Source organism: Octopus bimaculoides, unplaced genomic scaffold (genome assembly GCF_046866305.1).
Source record: "Octopus bimaculoides isolate indiv1 unplaced genomic scaffold, ASM4686630v1 contig68, whole genome shotgun sequence".
Taxonomy (NCBI): domain Eukaryota; kingdom Metazoa; phylum Mollusca; class Cephalopoda; order Octopoda; family Octopodidae; genus Octopus; species Octopus bimaculoides.
Window position 1 is genome coordinate 202501 of NW_028315318.1, and position 25254 is coordinate 227754.

Below are 25254 nucleotides of genomic sequence, written 5' to 3' on the forward strand. Positions count from 1 at the left end.
ACTTTACCCCATTTTCTCCTCGGCAAACCAAACACAACAGAGACTTTCTACAACAATCCACGTACGACAACCATTTTTTAGACTTAAATCAGAGAAACAAAGATGTGAAATGGAACAAAATGTTCAAAAACAACCAAAGATAATCAACTTATCAGCGAAAATCCTAAGTGCTACACAAACTAAAATTCTAGCAAGAGGTGTAAAGTTTACCCCAACCCCTCGCAGATCGAACCCTAATGAAATTAAGGATAACACTATGGATTTCTACCGAAAATTACGCCTCGCAGAAGCACTACACAACTACACCAGCGAAGATGAGTCTATAGCAAAAAACAAAAGTGAATACTGTCCTACAAAAGGCAGAAATAAAGCACATGATGCTTTTTGTGGACACATTACCAGTTTTCCTTTTAATACCCTACAAAAACAACTAATTAAATCCAATCTTAATGTAAACGAATGGAAAGAACTAATTGAGATAAAAAAATGATTCAATCCTCACCATTAAAGAAGCCGATAAAGGAAGTGCGGTAGTAGTGATGGACACAGAGTACTACAAAAAGTTAGTAGTATCCATGTTGGAAAATAATATTTACTATGAGAAGATAGTACAATACAACCCACAGAAGACTTTTAAAAACTTATTCTCCTTACTTCAATTACATGGAAAGGGTTTAACTAAACATGAAATTGACTATTTATCCAATTTTAAATACAGACCTAGTCTATTCTATGGATTACCCAAAATACACAAGGATCCACATATTTGTAAAGCTTGCAAAGTTTCTCCAAGCCTCTGCATTAATATTCCTCCCCCTACTGACCTCAAACTGAGACCCATCATTGCTGGCCCTGCTTGTGAGACCCACCATTTGAGCAACTTCCTCGACATCTTACTCAAACCGTTTCTAAAATATGTGAAAAGCTTCATCAGGGATGACTTAGACATGCTTAACCACCTCCCAAAGAGAATAAATGAAGGAACCTTGTTAGTATCATTCGATGTGGTGAATTTGTACACCAATATCCCACATGATTATGGCATAGAAGCGATCTCCTTCTGGCTAGAAAAATACCCACAAGAGATCTCAGGGCGCATCAACCACAGATTCATAATCGCAGCACTCAAATTCATCCTACTGAACAACTATTTCATGTTCGATACAGTTTACTATCAACAAAAATGTGGAATTGCAATGGGAACCCGAGCTGCACCAGTGATTGCGAACCTTGTAATGGGTTACCTAGAGCTTAAAATATATCAAACATCATTACAAAAATATGGCAACTCTTTTCATTGCTATTTAAAGGAGAACTGGAAGAGGTATTTGGACGATTGCTTTATACTTAGGAACGACAGCATGGACAAACTCCTCGATTTCAAAATAATGCTTAACAATATTAACAGCAACATACAATTCACTATGGAACACAGCAGTAAACAACTCCCTTTTCTTGACATCCTAATTAAAATAGTCAATAACCACATAGAAACAGACATCTTCTATAAACCTACAGATTCTAAACAATACCTATTATTTAACTCATGCCACTCCAAACACATAAAAATTGATATACCTTATAATCTAGCGAAAAGAATCTGTACTATAGTTTCGGACTCCTAGACTCGTGAACAAAGACTTCTTGAACTCAGATCAATACTAATCAAGAGACATTACCCAATATCTTTAATAAATAATGGAATCAAACGAGCTAAGGAAATATACATACAAACATTAAGGGAAGTCAACCGAAATGCTAAACCAGACTTAAAAATACTCCCATACATCTCCACACATAACCCTAGAACCAACGTTATCATCCAAAATCTTCCCATCGTTACAAGAGATAAAACAATGAACAAAATTTTAGACTCACACAAAATTATCAAAAGTAAAATGCAACCTAAATCACTGAAAAAAATATTAACCAGTGCAAGACTGTATCCATTAACAACAGAACCAAAAGTAAAAAAATGTGGTCGACCTAACTGTGGGACTTGCCCCACCTTTTGGAGGGTTCTGAGTTCCACTTTAGACAAGGTGAAATTTTTAAGATTAAATCAAATTTCACCTGTACCTCATAAAATCTAATCTATGCCATTACATGCTTAGGGTGCAGTAATTACTATATTGGCCAAACAGGAATATCACTCCGTAGAAGGACTACTCTCCACAAAGAACAAATCCGCCACCCACATTACAGACAGATACAGGTCAGTGGACACATAGAAAGGTGTGCGAGGAATCTTAATCCTAATTTCCTAATTTTTCCCTTCTGTCAATGTTCACAGAACACATCAACACAACAAAGAATGAATAAAGAGGCAATTTTCATTAATAAATATCTTTCTTAACTAAATATAAACACATAACATCATATAGAACACCACTAATCTTCCGTTTAATATCACTAACCCCCATACATCCCATACGCCATTCACACCACAAATCCAGATCTACCCTAATTGCACCAAATCCAGAACTAATTACCGCCCTTACACATAATCTTTTTACTAAGGGACTAGTAGACTTGACACCGTTCAGAATTCAGTGTATACTCAAAGCAATGAATAGTATTATTACGAAACCGGTATGCTTGTAAATCTCTTTAACAATTCACAATAATGACTTTTTTTACCTTTATTCCTACCTCAGTTCATCTAATTGTATATATATATCGTTACTTTGCATATAAAGCCTTACCTTTTTGATTTTCATTGTGCATTTTCTCTTATTTTTCTGCTTACTTTCCCCTTACATTTCCACGGGTAGTTTCTATTTTGTTTTTTTCAACATATTTCTATTATATGTGTGGTAAGTAGCTTGCTTACCAACCACATGGTCCCGGGTTCAGTCCCACTGTGTGGCATCTTGGGCAAGTGTCTTCTACTATAGCCTCGGGCCGACCAAAGCCTTGTGAGTGGATTTGGTAGACGGAAACTAAAAGAAGCCTGTCGTATATATGTATATATATATATATGTATGTGTGTATGTGTTTGTATGTCTGTGTTTGTCCCCCCCCCAACATCGCTTGACAACCGATGCTGGTGTGTTTATGTCCCCGTAACTTAGCGGTTCGGCAAAAGAGACCGATAGAATAAGTACAAGGCTTCCAAAGAATAAGTCCTGGGGTTGATTTGCTCGACTAAAGGCGGTGCTCCAGCATGGCCACAGTCAAAAGACTGAAACAAGTAAAAGAGTAAAAGAGTATATATATATATATATATATATATATATATATATATATATATAAATAGTTAATGTTTGCTGTTATGTTCAGTTATAAGTGGAACAATTTCGTATTAATCTGAGAGGTTACTCTCTCCTTTTGTAGAGAACAAATTTATTACTTTTGTACAAGAATATTACTGACAGTGACTTTGAAGTTTGGTCTAGTTAGGGCAGTGCAACAAAAGTTTGAAGTCACCCTATATAATATACTCGTTTAGGAATAATATAATATATATATATATATATATATATATATATGCCAAATCAGACTGGAGCCTGGTGTTGCCATCCGGTTGCACCAGTCCTCAGTCAAATCGTCCAACCCATGCTAGCATGGGAAGCGGACGTTAAACGATGATGATGATGATGATGATATATATTGCAGATCACTTATGAGGCTCTCAAAAGTGTTACTGGTAACATGGAATCCAGTACAACCTGTTGCATAGTCGGGGTTGTCAGTGACCAAACTGGCACACCCACAAGGATATCCTGGTGAGGAGGGTTGCTAGAAACCCAGCAGGATTAAAAACAAAAAGGTCAGTTGAACCTAGTGCAGGCTCAACGGCTATCTAGCAAAAGCATGGGTATGCAGAAATTCCAGAATGGTGTCTGGTATGCTGAAAGACCACAGGGAGTGAGGCCCACTCAGCTTCTGTTGAAGCATGTCTCTAGGAGAAGGTCACTCTGATATAAAACCAGATATGCAGGGAATGGCATTGGACATTTTGGGGATCTTTGGTTTGTGCTAGAGATCATGGCACTCCCACATCCCTGAGCCTGCGACTCATATTGGCACCAGACATATTGCTCCAGCTTGTTTCTGGATAATGTCAGTAAAGTGGAGAGGGTTTGTGAGGTGTCGGGCAAGCCTCAGTGGACCTAAAACTCTGCACAAGCATTGCTGCTTTTTTTTCTTCCCTATATATATTTATTTTATTTTCTGTATATATGTATCTTTATTTTTAGTGTATATTTATATATTTATTTCTTTTTAGTATATATTTTTTTTATTCGGAAGTCCTGCGGTGATGGGAAGGTGGTGAAGCATGCAGACCTGACAGGTTGGAAGCATGTAGTCAGCGACCTGCACATAGGTGGCCCATGCTAGATATAATGTCATCTTCTTGCAGCCCAAAACAGCGGTAGGATTCAGTTGCTGCATGGGTGTCTGAGCAGCTCCATTTAGAGGGGGCATTGCTCACCCAGATGCCGAGGAGGTGCAAGAAAAAGGTGAACCAAAAATATCCTTAAGAATCCTTAAGAAGATATCCTTAAGTTGCTGGAGGAGCTTCCTGTTCATATTAATGAACATCTAATGACTCTACGATTGCACCTGAAAGGTGGGCAGTTTGCTACTCTAATAAGTGCCTATGCACATACTTTGACTAGTTGTAATGAAGATAAAACCATTTTTTATACCCAGCTGAGAGCCATACTTAGGAAAATCCCCAATTCTGATAAAGTCATTCTACTGGGGGATTTCAATGCCAGGGTTGGAACAGACTGGCAAACATGGAACTCTCTAGGACGTTTTGGAGTAGGGAAAATGAATAGCAATGGTCTCATGCTGCTGGAGCTTTGCGATGACCATGGACTTTACATCACAAGCACTCATTTTATGCACAAAGGTGATCACGCAACAACGTGGATGCATCCAAGGTCCAAAGTCTGGCACTGGCGGGATTATGTCATCATCTGCAAGCACGACATCTATGACATTTGTAATGTTAAGTCCTTTCATGGATTGGAATGGTGGACAGACCAGTCTGGTGCAAGCAAAGTTCTGGATGATGATTAGAGTGAAAGGGAGAAGAGGGCCACTTGTCATCCGAATGTCCACAGGATACATGATGCTGTATTGAAGGAAGAGCTTCAAACTCGCTTGTCCAGCATTGAAAATACTGCATCATAGGAAGATTTTCAAGACCAGGTTCTTCAATGTGCTGCTGAAACACTGGGTGATGCTGATGCCAGACACAGAGACTGGTTTGATGAAAATGATGCTGAAGTTCAGTGAGGATTGGTTATTAAGCGCCATGCCTACAATGTATTGCTACACAGAGGACTTTCAGCTGTGCAGTGAAATCTAGCATCTGCCCCCTATAGCAGTGCAAAATCACTACTGCAGCGATCTCTCAGGAAGATGCAGAACACTTGGTGGGAGGATCTTGCTCGTGATGTTCAGGCTGCTGCTGATGCAAATGACAGCAAGAAGCTTTACCATCTTATGAAGCGAGCTTATGGACCTAAGAGCTCCACATCAGCTCCTTTGCTTTCCAAGGAGTCTTCCACCCTGTTTACTAAATCAACAGAAATCACAGGTCGCTGGATCAAACACTTCTCTGAACTCCTAAACAAGTCAGTTGTGGATGAAACAATGATTGATACTATGCAACAAAGACCTATCATTGGCTCCTTAGACTCTTCGCCCTCAATAGATGAAGTAATGACATCAATAAGTAAATTGAATCTTGGTAGGGCACCTGGAAAGGATGGAATTTGTGCTGAGGTCTTGCGATTTGGTGGTAATTACATCACACAGTCCCTTCATGAACTTATTAGTGCAGTCTGGGGGGATGGTGCAATCCCTAAGGACTGGAAGGATGCAATTATTCTTCCTCTATATAAAGGGAAAGGAGCCAGAACAATGTGTGGAAACTACAGAGGTATTGCTCTACTATCAGCTGCTGGCAAGGTTCTGGCAAATATTCTTCTTACTCGTCTGAATGGGTGTCTCGTAAATGATGTCCTATCTGAATCTCAATGTGGCTTCCGATCTGGTAGAGGGACAATGGATATGATTTTCACAGCAAGACAGATGCAGGAGAAGTGCTATGAGCAGAATATGGATCTTGTCCAGGTATTCATTGATTTAACAAAGGCCTTTGATACTGTAAATAGGGCCTTTCTATGGAAAATACTTGGCAAACTTGGATGTCCGGATCACTTTGTATCTATAATTAAATCATTTCATGATGGGATGGAGGCTTGGGTCAATATTGGTGGTGGCTTGGCAGGACCCATTCTTGTAGAGAATGGTGTCAAGCAGGGTGACATCCTTGCCCCAACTCTCTTTTCTTTGTACTTTGCTGCTGCTTTTACTCATGCTTTTGCTAAGGTTCGCTCTCTGGGAATATATATCGGGTATCGATTTTCTGGCTGCCTCTTTAATTTGTGCTGATTTGCTGCCAATTCAAAAGTCTTTTAGTCTCTTATTCATGACCTCCTTTATGCAGATGACTGTGACTTAGTCATTCATAAAGTGGATGACATGCAAATACTTATGAATCATATTTCTGCTTCTTGCAAGGCATTTGGACTCAGAATTATCCTGAACAAGACTGTTGTAACGTTCCAGACTGCAACAGGAAATCCATATGTGGAACCAACTATCTTGGTTGAAGGAACAATTCTGAAGGTGGGGAGACAAGTTTGTCTGTCTGGGCAGCACACTCAGCTGTTCTTGTTCCCTGGATGCTGAAATATCCTTCAGGCTGCAGAGAGCAACTGATTCCTTCTGGTCTCCTCAGTCTCGTGTCTGGTGCCAGCATGGCATCACAAAGCAAACAAATTACTGCGTAACATGCATGTGTACTGACATCACTCCTCTACTCATGGTGAAACATGAACCCTTTACAAACGTTATGTAATGGTCCTTGAGCGCTTTCATCAGAGATGTCTCACATACACAGTTCCCGAGGACAGCTGATATATGAGTATTGAGGCGATGGTACACAAACACCGATTACATTGGACTGGACCCCTTATGAGAATGAAGGATAGCAGGATCCCTAAGCAGATGCTATATGGGGAACTTGTGAATGGAAGCAGACCCTGGCAGAAACCAAGGCTGCGATTTAAGGACTGTGTCACATCCTCATTAAAGGCCTGTGATATGCAGGAGACTGACTGGGAGAGCAATGCCTGTCATCACAAGAGGAAGCAGGTTAAGGAGGGGATCGACACTTTTGAGAGAGTACATATTCTGCATGAAGAACTTAAGCATGTTGCTGGAAAGTGCACTGCTGGTGTAGTGAATGGGGAAAGTTTGGTTTGCAATGTTTGCAGTCGTGTATGCTTGTTAAGAGCAGGGCTCATTAGCCACCAATGGAGCTGCAAATGCAAAATATAAGTTAGTCCTAGAGCGCACAATGTTCTTGAAGGTCAGCAATGGTCTTCCTCAGTCATGAGTGGACAGCCATGATACACACATATATATATCATCATCATCGTTATATAATATATATATAAAATAATTATTATTGACAAAAGCAGTATTAATATGAAAACCAATCTTTATATCCAACTTAATGTAGAGGTCATGTTAGAACAGAGAGTACTGCATTATTTACCTCAAGAAGACTTCTCACAGGGCCTTGAGTGTATAAAAGCACACATATTTATATTTTTAACAGACAAAAACAATCTGCTACAATCACCATTACTACCAGATGGCATGATTTCATCCTGCCTGGACTCTTCAGTTGAAGACATCTAGTAGTGACATAACAGCCAAATCTATCAACCATGTTTAGAATATCAGTATCTGTGAAGGCACTGATTTTGCAAAGAGCCAGGAAGCTTATGGAAAAAGTAATTAATAGCAACAGAAGCAGTAGTAAGACCAAAAGGCAATTATTATATCCAACTAAATGTGGATGTTGTGTTAGAACACCAAATACTGCGTTATTTATTGTGAGAGGACGTCTCATATGGATGCCTGGTGCATAAAAGCACTCATATTTATATTGTTAGCAGACAAGAACCGTCTGCTTGGGTGCTAGGACTGCCACACACTCACACAGCAACAAATACTGTACTTCTAGAAGGTCAGCTGTGCCACAAACAGGCCTCTTTTCAATTCCTGTCTACCAAATCCACTGAGAAGGCTTTGGCCAACCCAGGTCTATAACAAAAGACTTGCCCAAGATACCTTGCCATGGAACTGAACCACAAATCATGTGGAACATCAACTTTTTAACCATACTGCCACATCTTCTACAATAATATATATATAATATCATCATCATCATCATTTCACATCTGTTTTCGATGCTGGCAAGGCCGGAGAGCTGCCCAGGCACCAATTTTCTCTTTTGGTACAGTTTTTATGGCTGGATGCCCTTCCTTTAGAGAATTCCAACCACTTTAGAGAATGCACTGGGTGCTTTTTATGTGACACCATCACAGGAGCTGGTGCCACGTAAAAAGTGGGGTTGTCAAGTTACTTGCAAGACAAAGAATTTTAGTTGAGGGGGGGGTGAAACCAAGGGAGAGATTAGAGTATGATAGAGGGACAGGATAGTTGCCTTACTATAGACTAAATATTGTAATTACTATTTCTATGCCAAATAATTTGAACAGAATAAAAATGGTAAATTCTTACCTGTACTGATAGCAGGAATTGCAATTGATGTATAAGACTTTTCTTCAAGAAATAACAAACAATTTTTAACAGCTATTGAAAGGTAAAAAATGTCATGGATTTGTCCAACAGCATGAATGATAGTCTTGCATTTGAGTTTACCAGCTTTAGTTGACACTACTTCTCCAGTTCTCAGTTCAATCCTTCTTTGTTCCATAATTTTATTGGATTCAGCTTGAATTTCAAACCTAGCTGCAAAGATATTTACTTTCTTATGTTCTTGTTTAATACATGTTAATATATTTTAATATATGTAATATATTACATTATATATTAATATAGATAGATATTATTATAAATGTATGTTGTTATATTATATTTATATATTGTATTTTAATTCTATAACACATTACTTGTATACACACACACACGCACGTGTGTGTATATATATATGCAACAGTGTGTTAGCGTATTGAGAGAGAAGTTCGTCAGAAGAAGAATTGGATGCAGTCTGCGAGAGAAGAGAACGCTGGTTTGGTCATGTGATGTGGATGGATGCTGACAGCTGCACAAAGAAGTGCCATTCATTCAAAGTGGATGGGACTTGTGGAAGAGGGAGACCCAGGAAAACATAGGACGAAGAACTGAAGGAGAAATTCTCAGAATGGTGAACCTTGAGGATGAGATGACAAAGGACCGAGATACCTGTGCTGATGAAGACCTGTCCTCCTCAGCAGAAGTGTATCAACTTTATGCTTAGAGAGAATAGAAGTGTTTACCATTTTGAGCCTACTCTTTGACAGAAAGAATAGAAGAAGAGAGAGAAAAGGAGAAACATGCGTCAGAGTGTCACTACAAGCTGAAATGACCAGAGGAGGAATAGGTTGCTAAAGGTATGAGTGGCTCTAGTAACCTAGGGAGACATCTAGGAGAGGTGACTTGAGGTACGAGTGGCAAGGGAGACAACTATGAACCTGGCACGTGTATATGAGCACACGTGTGTGCATATATATTCTATGGATTTGTGAATGTGTAAGAGTATCTATGCATGTGTGTATGTATGTCTATACTTTCGGTTTATGTGTGTGTATAAGGCTATGTGATGTAACTGTGTGTGCAAGTGGGAGTATATAAAGCTATTATGTGCACGTTTACTCTGTGCATGTTTATGCATGTATGTGTGTACATGTGTATGTATATGAAGCTAATGCACACATACCTTGTGAGTGCGTGTGTCCACCACCATAATTTCCTGTCCATGGTTGGATGTCCTTCTTGTAGCCAATTGCTACATGTTTCTAAATGAGGGAATATTTTCCCATGGTCAGACATGTTTTTCGTGGAAGACTGGAAATGACACAACATCACTTGTGTGATGGTGATGTTCATTTACAACCATCGTGTCCTGTCAGGACCTTGCTACTCCCCCTCCACATATATATACATATATATATTTATATGTATATATACACGATGAGCTTCTTTCAGTTTCTATCAACGAAATCCACTTCCAAGGCTTTGGCCAACCATTGACCTATAACAGAAGACACTTGTCCAAAATGCTATGAGTAGGATTGAACCTGAAACCACATGGTCAGGAAGTAAGCTTCTCAACCACACATGGATCTAAAAAGAAACATTAAACTATAAAAAATGGTATGACTAACCTTTCTGCACAATGGCTGCTGCAATTCCTCTCATGTGTTCCAGTCTGCCATTTGCAGCATTAACAATAGCATCTGTGTCCAGAGTCGTGATGTCACCTTCCCTCAACACTATTTCACAGTTTTTATACTTAAAATTAAGTATTTCTACTCTTTCACTTCCTAAATCTGAATTTAATGATATTATACTCTCAGATTGATTCTGCATTTCACATAAGAAATTCTTTCCTTCTTCACTTTCCAGAAATTCTTGAAATCCAAACATTTCAAAGTTTACTTCTTGTGATCTGATATCTTTTCTTAGATTTCCTATAAATGTTTCCATTTTCCTAATTTGGTTTTGTGTTCCTTTCAGGTGTAACTTATCATCTTTGAGACACACATTCTTCATTTTATTTTTCTCACTAAAGTCATTGATTTCCTGTTCATTGAACTCTTTAAGAAAGAGGAAATGTTCAAGAGGCATCGATATATAAGATTCATAAGTTAACGATTGCTCAAAGTTATCAATTTTGCTTTTTATATCATTAATTATTGCATCAACAGCAACAATAGAATCTTCTCCAATAAAATGGGAATCTGGAAACTCTTTTTTTAGACTTTCAACAAATGTCAACCACTTTCCATGATTTGGAGTACCCTTAATTTTGTCTACAAAATCCAATGTATTGGCAACAAAACTTTGTTTCATAATTTCTTCCAAATCTGAAAGATGTGTTTTATCACTTGCATAAAGTAATACTGAATCACCATCACCTGGTTCCCAGGAACCAATACATTTCTTGTCTCTCAGTTTCTCACCAAGGTATTCTTTCACTGGTTTTTTATTTATGATCATTCCAGCATTTAAAGGTAAGCACAGTTTAGATTTTACAACTGCCTGGAGTATTTTATTCATATCCTTTTGACAATTAGTTATTTCAGAAGACTGGCCTTCAAAAATAACTTCTTTACCATGAATTCTGACTTTTAGATCTTTAGATTGTCTTTGTTCCTGCTCAAAAAATCTGAGACCAGATAGAATACGTCTTTCATGAATATTTAAATCATACTCACATATCTTTCTAAAATGATCCAAAAGTCTGTTTTTCATTTCAATCACATTTCTTTTATGAAATCCCAAAATATTAGCTTGGCAGTTTGGGTAATCAAAATAAAAATACATCTTATCATCTTGACTGTTAAATATTCTAACAATGTCTTCAAAAATATCGGTTGGAACATCAATAATTTCAACAGTAATGGAATTTAATAAATCTTTCAAAGACTGTTCAATTTTCTCCAAATTTCCTTCAGAATAATTTAATTTCAGTTTATTAAACTTGGAATATTCCCAAAGAACTTCAGCCCATTTCTTTAACTTCTCATTAACTTCAGATCTATGTTCCTTTAAAAAACTCAGATGGAACTTGGAAGGTAGTAAATAGTCATAGACTTGCTGTCTTGAAATGGTATTTTCTTCAGATGGTTCCCGGAATGGTTGAACATTTAACTTCACACCTTCCAGTTGATGTTCTCTTCTACAAACGTCCATCACAACTAAATTATGAAAAAATAAAAAGATAAAATCATTTCGTTGGTGGGGGATTAGGGGTTAGCTAGGGAGTTCAGTGGGTCAAGACACAAAAGTATTTGAAGACAAAGTTATATGTAATTATTATAATACATTAGCAATTAGTAAAATATAATCAACATTTCACTGATACTAAGTAAACACAATCTCTATTAATTATAATAAATACAAGAAACATCAGAGGAATTCTGGTTTCAAATTTTGGCACAAGGCCAGCAATTTCAGGAGAGTGGCAAAGTCAATTACATCGACCCCAGTGCTCAACTGGTACTTATTTTATTGACAATAAACATCACTGGAATTTTGGTTTCAAATTTTGGCACAAGGCCAGCAATTTCAGGAGAGTGGCAAAGTCAATTACATCGACCCCAGTGCTCAACTGGTACTTATTTTATTGACCATAAACATCACTGGAATTTTGGTTTCAAATTTTGGCACAAGGCCAGCAATTTCAGGAGAGTGGCAAAGTCAATTACATCGACCCCAGTGCTCAACTGGTACTTATTTTATTGACCATAAACATCACTGGAATTCTGGTTTCAAATTTTGGCACAAGGCCAGCAATTTCAGGAGAGTGGCAAAGTCAATTACATCGACCCCAGTGCTCAACTGGTACTTATTTTATTGACCATAAACATCACTGGAATTCTGGTTTCAAATTTTGGCACAAGGCCAGCAATTTCAGGAGAGTGGCAAAGTCAATTACATCGACTCCAGTGCTCAACTGGTACTTATTTTATTGACCATAAATATTACCGGAATTCTGGTTTCAAATTTCGGCACAAGACCAGCAATTTCAGGAGAGTGGCAAAGTCAATTACATCGCCCACAGTGCTCAACTGGTACTTATTTTATTGACAACTAGCAGTATAACCCGACCTTGCCAGGGTGTGACTTATTACGCCATCTACAATAAGTCTTGCTAGGTGAAAATCAACTAAAAAAGAAAGCCTTACAACGAAAAATACCTTTTGATGTAAATATGTTCATAATTCAAAAGACGATGAAATTAATAGGGAAAGTCTGAAGGCTGTTTTGCATAAAATTATTAAGCATACGTAAATTCCATCCGTCTAATTGGCTATAGAAATGCTTGTGCAAAACAACTTTTTGCGCTGCCCTGATTATGCATAGCAGGGTAATCCCTTTTCGCAGGAGCTAGGATGGCAATTTCTGATGAAGCAATTGCTGGCGATCTGTTGGTACACAAGCAATGTTAAATCTCTGAACGAGGTATTAACAGTAACTGCACGATAAAGTGAAGTATATTTGCCACTTAAATGTGGCTGACCCCAAGGGGTGGATGTTACTGTTGCTTTTAGCCTCAGGAGGACATCTGCTCCAGCTGGCTATCGACACACATCTGTGTCCTGTCTGTATTTGCCAAGGGAAGTTATCTTTCCCATCTTGATCTACGATACGTACGTACTCGAGTTTCAGGGTTATTTCCGTTCTTCAGCGTACGACAATCGCCGACCTTCGATGCAAAAGATAATTCTTGGCAAATATATGTACCTTTTTCCATTGAAATTATTCACTGATATCGAAAAAGTGAAAACAGAATTCTATCAGATTGGGCAGATGTTGATGCACCATTTTGCATTATGTTTAAAGTAGCTTCTGGAATGTGGTGAATTGTTGCAGTCTGTTGCTGTCATTTTAAACCGGTTGCTTTCTTTCCCCAGCAAACTCTCTTCTTTGGAGGCATAATCTATGTATATATTAAACAGAACAACAAAAGTTATAATAGATGGCAGGGTCGGTACTTTTCACATATCTGTAATTTTTCAGATTAACACTCGGACGATTACCCAACCCTAATCCTAAACCTAATCCTAAAAGTAACCCTAATATTAACCCTAACCCTAACACTAAAGCCCTAACTCTGACCCTAAAACCGTAACCGTAACACTAATCCTAACCCTAACCGTAACCGTAACCCTAAACCCCAACCTCTAACCCTGACCCTAAAACCCTAACCCTAACACCCTAGTGAAAATCGTGGTATATTTACAAAACATTGACGAACGTTAGTTATATTTTACTGAATGATTGTGTACTTGCACGTGTATGCGTTTGAGAGGAAGAGGTAGAGAGAGGGGAGAAAGGAATAGAGGTAGTTAAGAGTTTTCTTACGACGGCTTCTACTTCATTAGAAATCTACGGATGCACATACGCACATAATTGAGAAAAATGAAACAATTATGGACGACTTGCTCCGAAATACCACGGAGTGGGGAACACTTCTCAAAAATAACCTGCAGTTGTTTCCTTCAAAATTCCTACATGCTTGAAATGTGCATACATCAAGGTATATTTGTAGAAAATTTCACGAAAAAAATATTCATTTTCCTGGAAGTTAAAAGGAATTTAATTGGAATTTCAAAAAATTGTCTCCTACTCCCTCCCAAAACACTTTTACCGAAAATTTTTGTATATTCGGAATTTACATAATAAATAATATATGCATAGAAAATTTCATAAAAAGATATTCATTTTTCTGAAAGCTATGACCTTCCAAAGTCGGTGGGTACAACTCTGTAGTTATGCCACATTGACGAACGTGAATGATTGTGTTTACTTGCACGTATATGCGTTTGAGAGAGCGAGAGAGGAAGAGAGGAAGAGGGGGAGATAGAGAACGGGAGCAATGTGTATGTTGTTGTCACAGATTACGTATGTGTGGTTGTGTGTTTTTACGTATCAATGTTATGAAAAATAAGTAAAGAATACTGAGAAGAAAGTTTAATCTATGACGTTGTATGTATCACTTTCTCTCTCTGTTGAGCGCGTGTGTAAGAACGCTGTGCCAGGCAGAAGGGAAGAAATATAAAAGTTGCTAGAAACAACAGCCAAATCTCCCTTAAATCACACAAAGTAAACGGAATTTTAAAAATCTAATTACTGCACTGGAAAGTTCACATCGAGAAAATTCCATTGATGTAAAAATTTTTACGAAAAAGTGGAAAATGTGGATTTCTATAAACTTTTAAAAAGGCTTCACACAGACACACAACATCAGCTTTATATATTAAGATAAACATCACTGGAATTTTGGTTTCAAATTTTGACACAAGGCCAACAATTTCAGGAGAGTGGCAAAGTCAATTACATCGACCCCAGTGCTCAAATGGTACTTATTTTATTGACCATAAACATCATTATCATCAGGCTAAACAGAATAGATACCATGGTACTGTAGGCTGTGGATAGCAAGCCTCCGGGAGTTCCAACAAAACCTGAATTAAAAGAATGATAATAACTGCTTCTGATAGGTAGACTAGATAAAGAGAGAAGAAACAGAATTACTTACCAAATGCCTCTTTAAAACTTACAATGTAAGTATCTTTGGTCTCTTGTCGTATTGAAGAAATATCTCCACCAGAACTTCTTTCTCTGTCTCCAAAATAGCTTTCAAGACTCTCAGAGCTGACATTTGAAGAAACTGTTTTCACTTGAACACTCTTTATTTCCTCAATTCTATCCACTTTCAGTGGATTTCCTTTCAAGGGGTTTTTTTGGCACATCTTCTGAACATACTCAAAATCTGCAATGAATACAGGGAATGGAAATAAATGAAATTTTGGTAAAAGAATCAAATTGAAGTCAATTTACTGACATTTTAGCACATTTTACATTTAAATGATTTTGAGAATTCTACAAATTTGGAGATTTTAGCATTAAAATGCAGTTCCAATAATTTAATAACTCCATATAGGCACAGGTGTGGCTGTGTGGTAAGAAGGTTGCTTCCCAGCCATATGGTTTTCAGTTCAATCCCACTGTGTAGCACTTTGAACAAATGTATTCCACTATAGCCTTAGGTTGAACAAAGCCTTATGAGTAGATTTGGTAGACGAAGACTGAAAGAAGCCATCTGTCTGTATGTTACTGTCTCCATGCCTTGGCCTCACATGCTTGTTGTAAACAAGTGTCCCTGTCATACAAGCAGTGTCCTTCATTTCCAGTCTTCCTTAAAACATGTCTGGTCACTGGGAAACATTACCTTACTTGGAAATAGGTGAGGGTTGGCAACAAGAAGGGCATCCAGCTGTAGAAAATCCAACTCATCAAATTTTGTCCAACCCATGCAAGCATGGAAAAGCAGACGTTAAAACGGTGATGATGATCATGATGATGGTGCTGATGATTAACTAATCCTTTAGTTAATGTTTACTGATCCTTAAACGTAAAAGGTATTTCTATTTAGGGATAAATAAAGTGTAAAATATAAGAAACAAAACTTGATTGAGCAGATTTATGATGAAAGACGATCCAGCCTCGACCATTCCAATATCTAGAATGGTAGCTCCCGTTTTGAAGAATGCAGGGTGTAATGGGAGGGATACTTTCCTGCTATTTCTGTCAGCCTGAGCAACTGTGTAAAGGTCTTCAGATCATTAAAATGTGTGTATTTTAAGGTAGAGATGGGAATTTCAACATTTCTCGTTGGGGCTCATTCTTGTATTCTAGAATATTGTACTTTGGTTAAAGACATTACAACATCAGAGACAAGATAGTGATGAAGTTATTTAGACAAAAAAAAAATTATTTCACTAAAAATACATAGAACTATCCAATTATTTCTAAAGATAAACCTTGATTTCAAATTCTGACACAAAGCCAGCAATTTGGAAGGAAAGGTTAGTTGATTGCGTCATCCCGAGTATTCAACTGGTATTTATTTCTTGAACCCTGAAAGGGTGAAAGGCTAGTAGGACAAGGAAGGAGAAGGAATATGGGAGAGAGTCAAGAGAGAAAGAGAGAGGGGGCCTGTCCACAAGCAAGTAACTGGGGTATTAGTAGTAGTGGGGATAGACAGGGTCTGCTTTGGCATGTTTTTTTACATTTGGATGCCATTCCTAATGCCAACCATTTCACAGAGAGGGCTAGGGGCAGTTTAAGTGAGGTAAGGTCTCCTTTCATATGGTTTTTATAGTAGGATGCCCTTCCTAATGCCAACCATTTTACAGAGTGGACTGGATGTTTTATACATGGCACCAGCTCCAGCAAGGTCACCAAGTAACTTGCAAAACAAGGATCTTTTGAGAGGAAGGGCAGTGGTATTGAAGGAGGTGGCTTTGTGATGTGATGTGATGTGTAGACAAAGTATGACAGAACGATGGAGACAGGTGCCTTGCATCCTTGTATGTTGGATAAATGATTTAACGAAGGACAGAAGAAAGAAATATGAGGTTAAACACTCCCTGCCAAACAGCTCACAGTCAACTGCTTGCCAATCATTCAACGGCTGACACTCGGACAATTCTTCAATTTAGAGCAATGTGCTGATCCACTTTCATTCATTTGGGTGGGGGGGGAAACATTCCCCAACATGGTGATACAGGGTTACCCTCGTCAGAGGGAAGGAGCAAGAGAAAGAGAGAGAGAGAGAGAGAGACCATGGTGGCAATGTAGCAGGGTATACTCTTAAAGTATGAGGATGGGAATGTAAATGGGTTAGTATTGGATTTGCCAGGGTGCATGAATAGGGAGTCCATGTGAATGCCAGCAGGAGTGGAAGGACAGGATCGGGCTGCAGGAGAAGAGACGGAGAGATAAGTATAGTGCATGAAGAAGAGGAGCAGAGATGTAGCTTTGGTCGATTGAGGCAGGGTGTATGAACGATTTAATGTGACATAGGGGTGGAAGACACAGCACTCTGAGAACTCAGTTTCACTGAGGTGGAGAGGTCTTCCCAAGAACCTTCTATTACCAGACATCTGAATCCATTGTCTTCTTGAGATTGGCTCTCTCTTCCACAGTTGCCATCCCCTTTAAGCAATCAACACTTCTAGATACAGCTATTTTCATTCATACGCATCACATTTCCAAACCAATGCAGTCTTCTCTCTTGCATGCAACGATTGATTCCTCTTATGAAGTGTAGAACCAGGTCAGAGATATTCTGACCATAAACACACCCAAGCGTCCTTCCTTGTTTAAGATGTTAGGTGTTACATGAAGAAGATTTAACTGCCTTTTCTAGCAAATCACGTCATCATTTAGAGGCCCCTTTGTTTACTCTATAGCTGAGAGGATTATGAGGTTCCCTGTACAATTAACTGGTTCCTGTATTTTTACAGATTCAATACGTAAGAATATTCTAGCATTCCACATCTGCACTTCTCATTCTAGTACATACACACACATATATATGCATATAAGAAAAGTGTGTGTGTGTGTGTGTGTGTGTGTGTGTTCATAATTTTCTTGGCATTCCCTGGTGGTCGTCAATGAGAGACACAAAGAAACAAGCAGTGTCCTTTGTTTCCTATCTTCTACAGAAACACGTTTGGTATTGGAGGAATATTATCTTGCTTCGAAGCAGGTGAAGGTTGGTGACAGGAGAGGCACCCAGCCGTAGAAAATGCTGCCTCAATGGATTCCATCTGATCTCTGCAAGCAAAGGAAAAGGGGATGCAAAAATGATGATGATGATGAAGACAATGATGATGATGATGATGAGGATGATGAAAACGCTGATGCTGCTGATGATGATGATGGGTAAAAGTTTTATTGTTTTATTTCTGTAAATTTTCACAAGTCTTATTTTTTTAAATTCAAGTCTCAAAGAGAAAATTTTACAAAACTATTATTAAAGAATAAATAAATACCTTTCTCCGCCATGATTTCAACAGGTATTTTTGCTCTGCAACTGAAAAGAAAATAATTAGGAAGAAACATCGTTAAGGCATTGAATGCATCATTTGTACTCAAAGTAGGTTTTCTTTCCCTCTTTCTCATATTCTTTCTCTTTCTCAAACATAATTACAATTAAGGGAGAGATGAAAATCCTTCCCCTACTTATTTCAAACAACATCCTAACACCTCCAATATCCACCTGCATCCAATTCTTCAAGTAGTTCACTCACATCAGTGCAAGTGAAGAATACTGCTTACAACTTGTCTCCAACCATAATGTCTACAGAATCACTTGTGGATTCAGATTCCTCACTCAAATCCAATGCTTATCTATTCACCTTGCTTTGAATCGATGCCGTTATCTCATAGCTTAAACATTTTGATAATGGGATTATTTTGAGATGCTCTCTGTTTCTTTCAATTAATATTAAATATAACAAAGAATTTAATAAAATAACTTTGTTATCATTAAGCTAGTGTTAGGAACATGAATTGTGGAAGATTTTAATTCAAAACTTATGAAAACAAGACATTTGTACGACAGAGCCAGAACCGGTTTCAGCCAGGTTGGTATTGTAAGGGTTTTAAACATTTTGATAATGGGATTATTTTTTAGCATGACATTGTAGGGGAGGTGTTACAAAGGCTGGATCTTGCTAGTTCAACTATAAAACAAGTTACAGAATATAATCTAACTGATAGAACTGAACCTGTTGCACCCTGTGAACCAAAAATTAATCTAAAAGACCATAAGAAAAACTTTCACGTAAATCCTACTGTTAGACTCATTTGCCCAACGAGATCTGATATTGGTAGATTAAGTAAGCTTATTTTAGATAATATTATACCGTTCATTATTCCTAACCTTACTCTTAAATTATGGATTAATACTGATGAAGCTCTTAATTGGTTTAACTCTATTGACATCATCATCATCATCATCATCGTTTAACGTCCGCTTTCCATGCTAGCATGGGTTGGACGATTTGACTGAGGACTGGTGAAACCGGATGGCAACACCAGGCTCCAGTCTGATTTGGCAGAGTTTCTACAGCTGGATGCCCTTCCTAACGCCAACCACTCAGAGAGTGTAGTGGGTGCTTTTACGTGTCACCCGCACGAAAACGGCCGCGCTCGAAATGGTGTCTTTTATGTGCCACCCGCACAAGCCAGTCCAGGGGCACTGGCAACGATCTCGCTCGAAAATCCTACAGGAGCCAGTCAGGCGGTACTGGCAACGGCCACGCTCAAAATGGTGCATCTCATGTGCCACCCGCACAAGAACCAGTCCAGGGGCACTGGCAACGATCTTACTTGGCTTGCCGGGTCTTCTCACGCACAGCCCATTTCCAAAGGTCTCGGTCCGTAGACAACAATAATAATTTTTCCTTTATCCAATTCGATATCAACAATTACTATTCTAGCATTTCTCCTATACTCCTTAACAAAGCTCTCATATTTGCTAAAAATAGATCCCTAATTACTAGAGAAAAAATTGACGTAATACTTTTAGCTAGAAAAACCATCATCGAATTCGAAGATAAGCTCTGGACCAGATCTGACACCCCTGATAACTTTGATATCCCAATGGGATCGAGTGATTCGGCTGAAATAACAAATTTGGTTGGAGCATATCTTCTATATTGCCTAAATAGGGAAATTCCTGAACTCCAAGGAGGCCTTTATAGGGATGATGCATTATTTATCATACCCACCAACAACAAATCAACCATAGAGAGAATGAGAAAGAATATTAGAAAATTCTTTAAAAACTTTAACCTTAGCATTACTTTTGAATATGGCACTAAAATCGTTACTCCTGCACCTTTAAATATTTCAAAAAGTAAATATTTTTTAAAACGTAAATCTTGTTAAATTTTTTAATTTAGTTTCTCTCATTTCCCTGACTAATAACTATTTTATTTGAGTTATGACTTTTAATATATACTTAGAATACATTTTAACCTTCTCCAACCCACTGATAGTAGTCCTACATCTTCTCTAAGTTATTCTGAGTCTCTTCTTTCTATCACTTTTTTGAAAATCTTAGCTTCATTTCTCTTAATTTAGTCCTGGTTTTCTATCTCTATTCCTCTCCCTTTTTCCCTCTTCTCTCTTCCCTCCTTTCTTACTGTTTGGATTTTGGCCATTAATATTATAGTTTTACTCATAAATAATACCACCCCACATTAATTTATATCTTATTTTAACTGGATATGTTTATCTTGTTCTAATTATTATTGTTCCCTATAGTTTTGAAATTAGTAATTCAGTGCTTCATTGTATTATTCTATTTATACTGTAGAATAGATATATTTCTTAATATATTTCTTAATTAAGGTCAATACCTTGACCTTAATTCCCATACCTTAAATTTTTTCCAAATTTTTACCACTCCTTAGAGTATTGTCCTTCCATTTCCTTGTTTTTTTTTTCTTTCCCTCATGCTTGATTTACCCCTAACCTGCTGTCCACCACTACTTAACCTACCTTCCTCTAAATTTGAAATTACTACTATCCCTCCTATTAGATTTTAAATTCTTGTTTGATTCACTTGTCTGTGAAACAGCAGCATAGTCGAGATGTGTTTTCTTCTCTTACTCTTGTTTTTTGCAAACATCTTCAAAATGACTTTCTAAAATGAAATTCCATTATGCAGCTGAGGAGTACATTTTCATTGTATTTTCTGTAGTGTTCTCACTACATGAATAAATGGAGCTTGTACGAAACGTACGTACTGCTATAACTTATTGAATTTTTGTTGCTTAACTTCAAATTTTATTCACCAAATCTCTTGATTTTGTTTTTGGTTTTTATCCTACCAAATTCTGGTGCCTCAAACATTTTACGTACCACATTTAATCTTTTGATTAAATCTATATTATTATTATTATAATATATATATATATATATATATATATATATCATCATCATCATCATCATCATCGTTTAACGTCCGCTTTCCATGCTAGCATGGGTTGGACGATTTGACTGAGGACTGGTGAAACCGGATGGCAACACCAGGCTCCAGTCTGATTTGGCAGAGTTTCTACAGCTGGATGCCCTTCCTAACGCCAACCACTCAGAGAGTGTAGTGGGTGCTTTTACGTGTCACCCGCACGAAAACGGCCACGCTCGAAATGGTGTCTTTTATGTGCCACCCGCACAAGCCAGTCCAGGGGCACTGGCAACGATCTCGCTCGAAAATCCTACAGGAGCCAGTCAGGCGGTACTGGCAACGGCCACGCTCAAAATGGTGCATCTCATGTGCCACCCGCACAAGAACCAGTCCAGGGGCACTGGCAACGATCTTACTTGGCTTGCCGGGTCTTCTCACGCACAGCCCATTTCCAAAGGTCTCGGTCCGTAGTCATCGCCTCGGTGAGGCCCAATGTACGAAGGTCTTGCCTCACCACCTCAGCCCAGGTCTTCCTGGGCCTACCTCTTCCACGGGTTCCCTCAACTGTTAGGGTGTGGCACTTTTTCACGCAGCTATCCTCCTCCATTCTCACCACATGTCCATACCAGCGCAATCGTCTCTCTTGCACGCCACAACTGATGCTTCTAATGTTCAGCTTTTCTCTCAAGATACTTACACTCTGACGGGTATTCACATTGACATTACACATCCAACGGAGCATACTGGCTTCATTCCTTGCGAGCTTACGTATGTCCTCAGCAGTTACAGCCCATGTTTCACTGCCATGTAGCATGGTTGTTCGTACGCATGCGTCATACAGTCTGCCTTTTACTCTGAGTGAGAGTCCCTTTGTCGCCAGCAGGGGTAAGAGCTCTCTAAACTTTGCCCAGGCTATTCTTATTCTAGCAGCTACACTTTCAGCGCACCCACCCCCACTACTAACTTGGTCGCCCAGATAGCGGAAGCTATCGACTACCTCTAGTTTTTCACCCTGGAATGAGATAGAAGTTGTTTCCTGTTTGTTTGCAGTCTTTATTGCACCTGAACATCTGCCACAAACAAAAACTAACTTGCTAGTTAACCTGCCTTTGATGTTGCTGCACCTCTTATGTGTCCATAGCTTGCACCGGGTACATCTTATAGAGTTACTACCTACTCCTTTTCTACATACTGAGCAGGGCCATCTACCTGAAGGGGTTTGTGTTTTATCTACCTTCCTACTTATTAGGATTTTGGTTTTAGCTAGGTTGACTCTAAGGCCCTTCAATTCTAGACCTTGCTTCCACACCTGAAACTTCTCCTCTAGTTCTGATAGTGACTCCGCAATTAGGGCAAGGTCATCAGCATAGAGGAGCTCCCAGGGGCAACCTGTCTTGAACTCCTCTGTGATTGCCTGGAGGACTATGGTAAATAATAGGGGGCTGAGGACGGAACCTTGGTGGACCCCTACCTCTACCCGGAATTCATTGCTGTACTCATTTCCAACCCTCACCTTACTGGCCGCATCTCTGTACATGGCTCGCACAGCTCTCACTAGCCATTCTTCTATCCCAAGTTTCCTCATTGACCACCAGATAAGGGATCGGGGGACCCTGTCAAAGGCTTTCTCCATGTCAACGAAAGCCAGGTACAGAGGTTTATCCTTGGCTAGGTATTTCTCTTGCAACTGTCTCACTAGAAATAAGGCATCAGTAGTGCTTTTACCTGGCACGAACCCAAACTGCATCTCATATATATATATATATATATATATATTAGATTTAGATTTAAAATTGAATATGGTACTTATGTTAAGGCACCAGAATATAGCATGGTATTATCCAAAACCATTCTAAGAGCAAGGTGATAAAAAAATCAAAATAAGCAACACGGATTTTAAAGATGATTGCAGTACGCACGTTTCATGCTACTCCATTTATTTAAGTAATGCGAGCATTACATTAAATGCAATATGTAGAGCAATCTTCAGCTGCACAAAAATGTAGAAAAATTACAGTAGAATAGACATTTTATAATTGTGGCAACATTTAAAATCCAAGTGGGAAGAAGAATACATAAAAATCCATTTTGACATAGCCAAGGCTATCAGGCTAGTAATTAGTTTTAGGTAGAATTCTAACTGTCTCTGATTTTATTGTCTCTTATCTAGTGGTTATAGTATAAGGAACAATCCCTTCTAAGGAAAGGGAAGGTGTAAGCATTATACATGGATATAGTTATAAAGGTTTCTCTGGTCAGAGTGGCAACACTATTTTAGGTTGGGTTTGTTACTGCTATCATAATGTTTGAGAATTGAACCATATTGTATTTATTATGTAGATCCCGAATATACAAAAATTTCCGGTGAAAGTCTTTTGGAATGAGGGTGGGGGACAATTTTCGGAAATTCCAACAGAGTCCACTTAAATTCTTCTTAACTTCCATGAAAATTAATATTTTTTCGTGAAATTTTCTACAAATATACCTTGATGTATGTACATTTCGAGCATGTAGGAATTTTGAAGGAAACAACTGCAGGTTATTTTTGAGAAGTGTTCCCCACTCGGTGGTGTTTCGGAGCAAGTCGTCCATAATTGTTTCATTTTTCTCCATTATGTGCGTATGTGCATCCGTAGATTTGCAATGAAGTAATACGCTGCTTCTGTTCTCTTCTACTTCTCTACTAGAAACGTTTACTTTGGAATTTACTTCTATTGAGAAAAAAAAAAAATCGTGTGCATGTTATTTTTTACGTAAGTTTTCTTATGACGGCTTCTCTTCACTGTCTAGAAATCTACGGATGCACATACGCACATAATAGAGAAAAATGAAACAATTATGGACAACTTGCTCCGAAACACCACCGAGTGGGGAACACTCCTCAAAAATAACCTGCAGTTGTTTCCTTCAAAATTCCTACATGCTCGAAATGTACATACATCAAGGTATATTTGTAGAAAATTTCACGAAAAAATATTAATTTTCCTGGAAGTTAGGAGGAATTTAAGTGGACTCTGTTGGAATTTCCGAAAATTGTCCCCCACCCCCATTCCAAAACACTTTCACCGAAAATTTTTGTATATTCGGAATCTACATAATAAATAATATATGCATAGAAAATTTCATTAAAAAATATTCATTTTTCTGAAAGTTATGACCTTCCAAAGTCTGGTGGGTAGAACTCTGTAGTTATGCCAAAAGGATTATACTTTCCTCAAAGTTACAAGGGTAGAAATTGGACCTTGTAAATGTTGTGAATTTTCCGAAGTCCTCCCCCACCCCAGTTGCTTTCCATGCATTTTCTGAGGGGTTTTTTTTTTTTTTTTTGTATATTCGGAATCTCCGTCATTGAAAACAGGAATCCAGTGAAAGAAAAAAGTCGGAAAGGTCGGTTTCAGGGGCAGTGACTGTGTGCCGGGCCCAGCAAATTAGCCATACCCATTTCTCTGAAAGTTACTGGGAAACAAAGCTTTGGTGGGGGGGGTCACACTTTTGTGGGCCAATACAAAGGACGAGGACGAGAGATTGAGAGGTGGGTGAGAGAGAGACGGGGAGGAAAGAAAGAAGGAAAGAAACAAAGAGAGAAAGGAAGAAAGAGGGGAAGAAAGGAAGAGAAAAGAAAGATAGGAGGAAAGAAAGAAAGAAGGGAAGAAAGAGGGAAAGAAAGAAGAAAGAAAGAAAGAAAGAAAGAAAACATCTAAACAAAAACTCAAGTGTCATGTTACGGCCTTTTAACGCCCCACCCAAGAAATCAAAATGAAAACAATGAAATTAAGACAGAAAATGAATTGTTGTAAAAAGAAGATGACGTAACATGTAAATATATTTCCGTGATCAACAAACATTACAGAGTAACCTTTTACTAAAGCGGC

At 38.4% G+C, this 25254-nt stretch overlaps 1 protein-coding gene across 4 annotated transcripts in view; it reads right to left on the minus strand.

The window, feature by feature from the left end:
- LOC149129307 (protein mono-ADP-ribosyltransferase PARP14-like) overlaps positions 1–18503 on the minus strand; it is a 66615-nt gene extending 48112 nt beyond the window's left edge. For 2 of the 4 annotated variants that reach the window (XR_016240043.1, XM_089346601.1), the window contains exons 1-4: positions 18456–18492; positions 15152–15385; positions 10269–11804; positions 8623–8853 (exon numbers count right to left, since the gene is read on the minus strand). Coding sequence is in view for 3 of the 4 variants with exons in the window: in XM_089346601.1 (XP_089202727.1) it covers positions 8623–8853; positions 10269–11804; positions 15152–15385; positions 18456–18468 (2014 nt within the window). In the remaining variant the exon portion in view is untranslated. Of the gene's footprint in view, positions 1–8622; positions 8854–9820; positions 9935–10268; positions 11805–15151; positions 18238–18455 lie in introns of those variants that run through there. The other 2 variants (XM_089346602.1, XM_089346603.1) reach the window with 2 other exon arrangements.
- Between the last annotated feature and the right edge of the window lie 6751 nt (positions 18504–25254).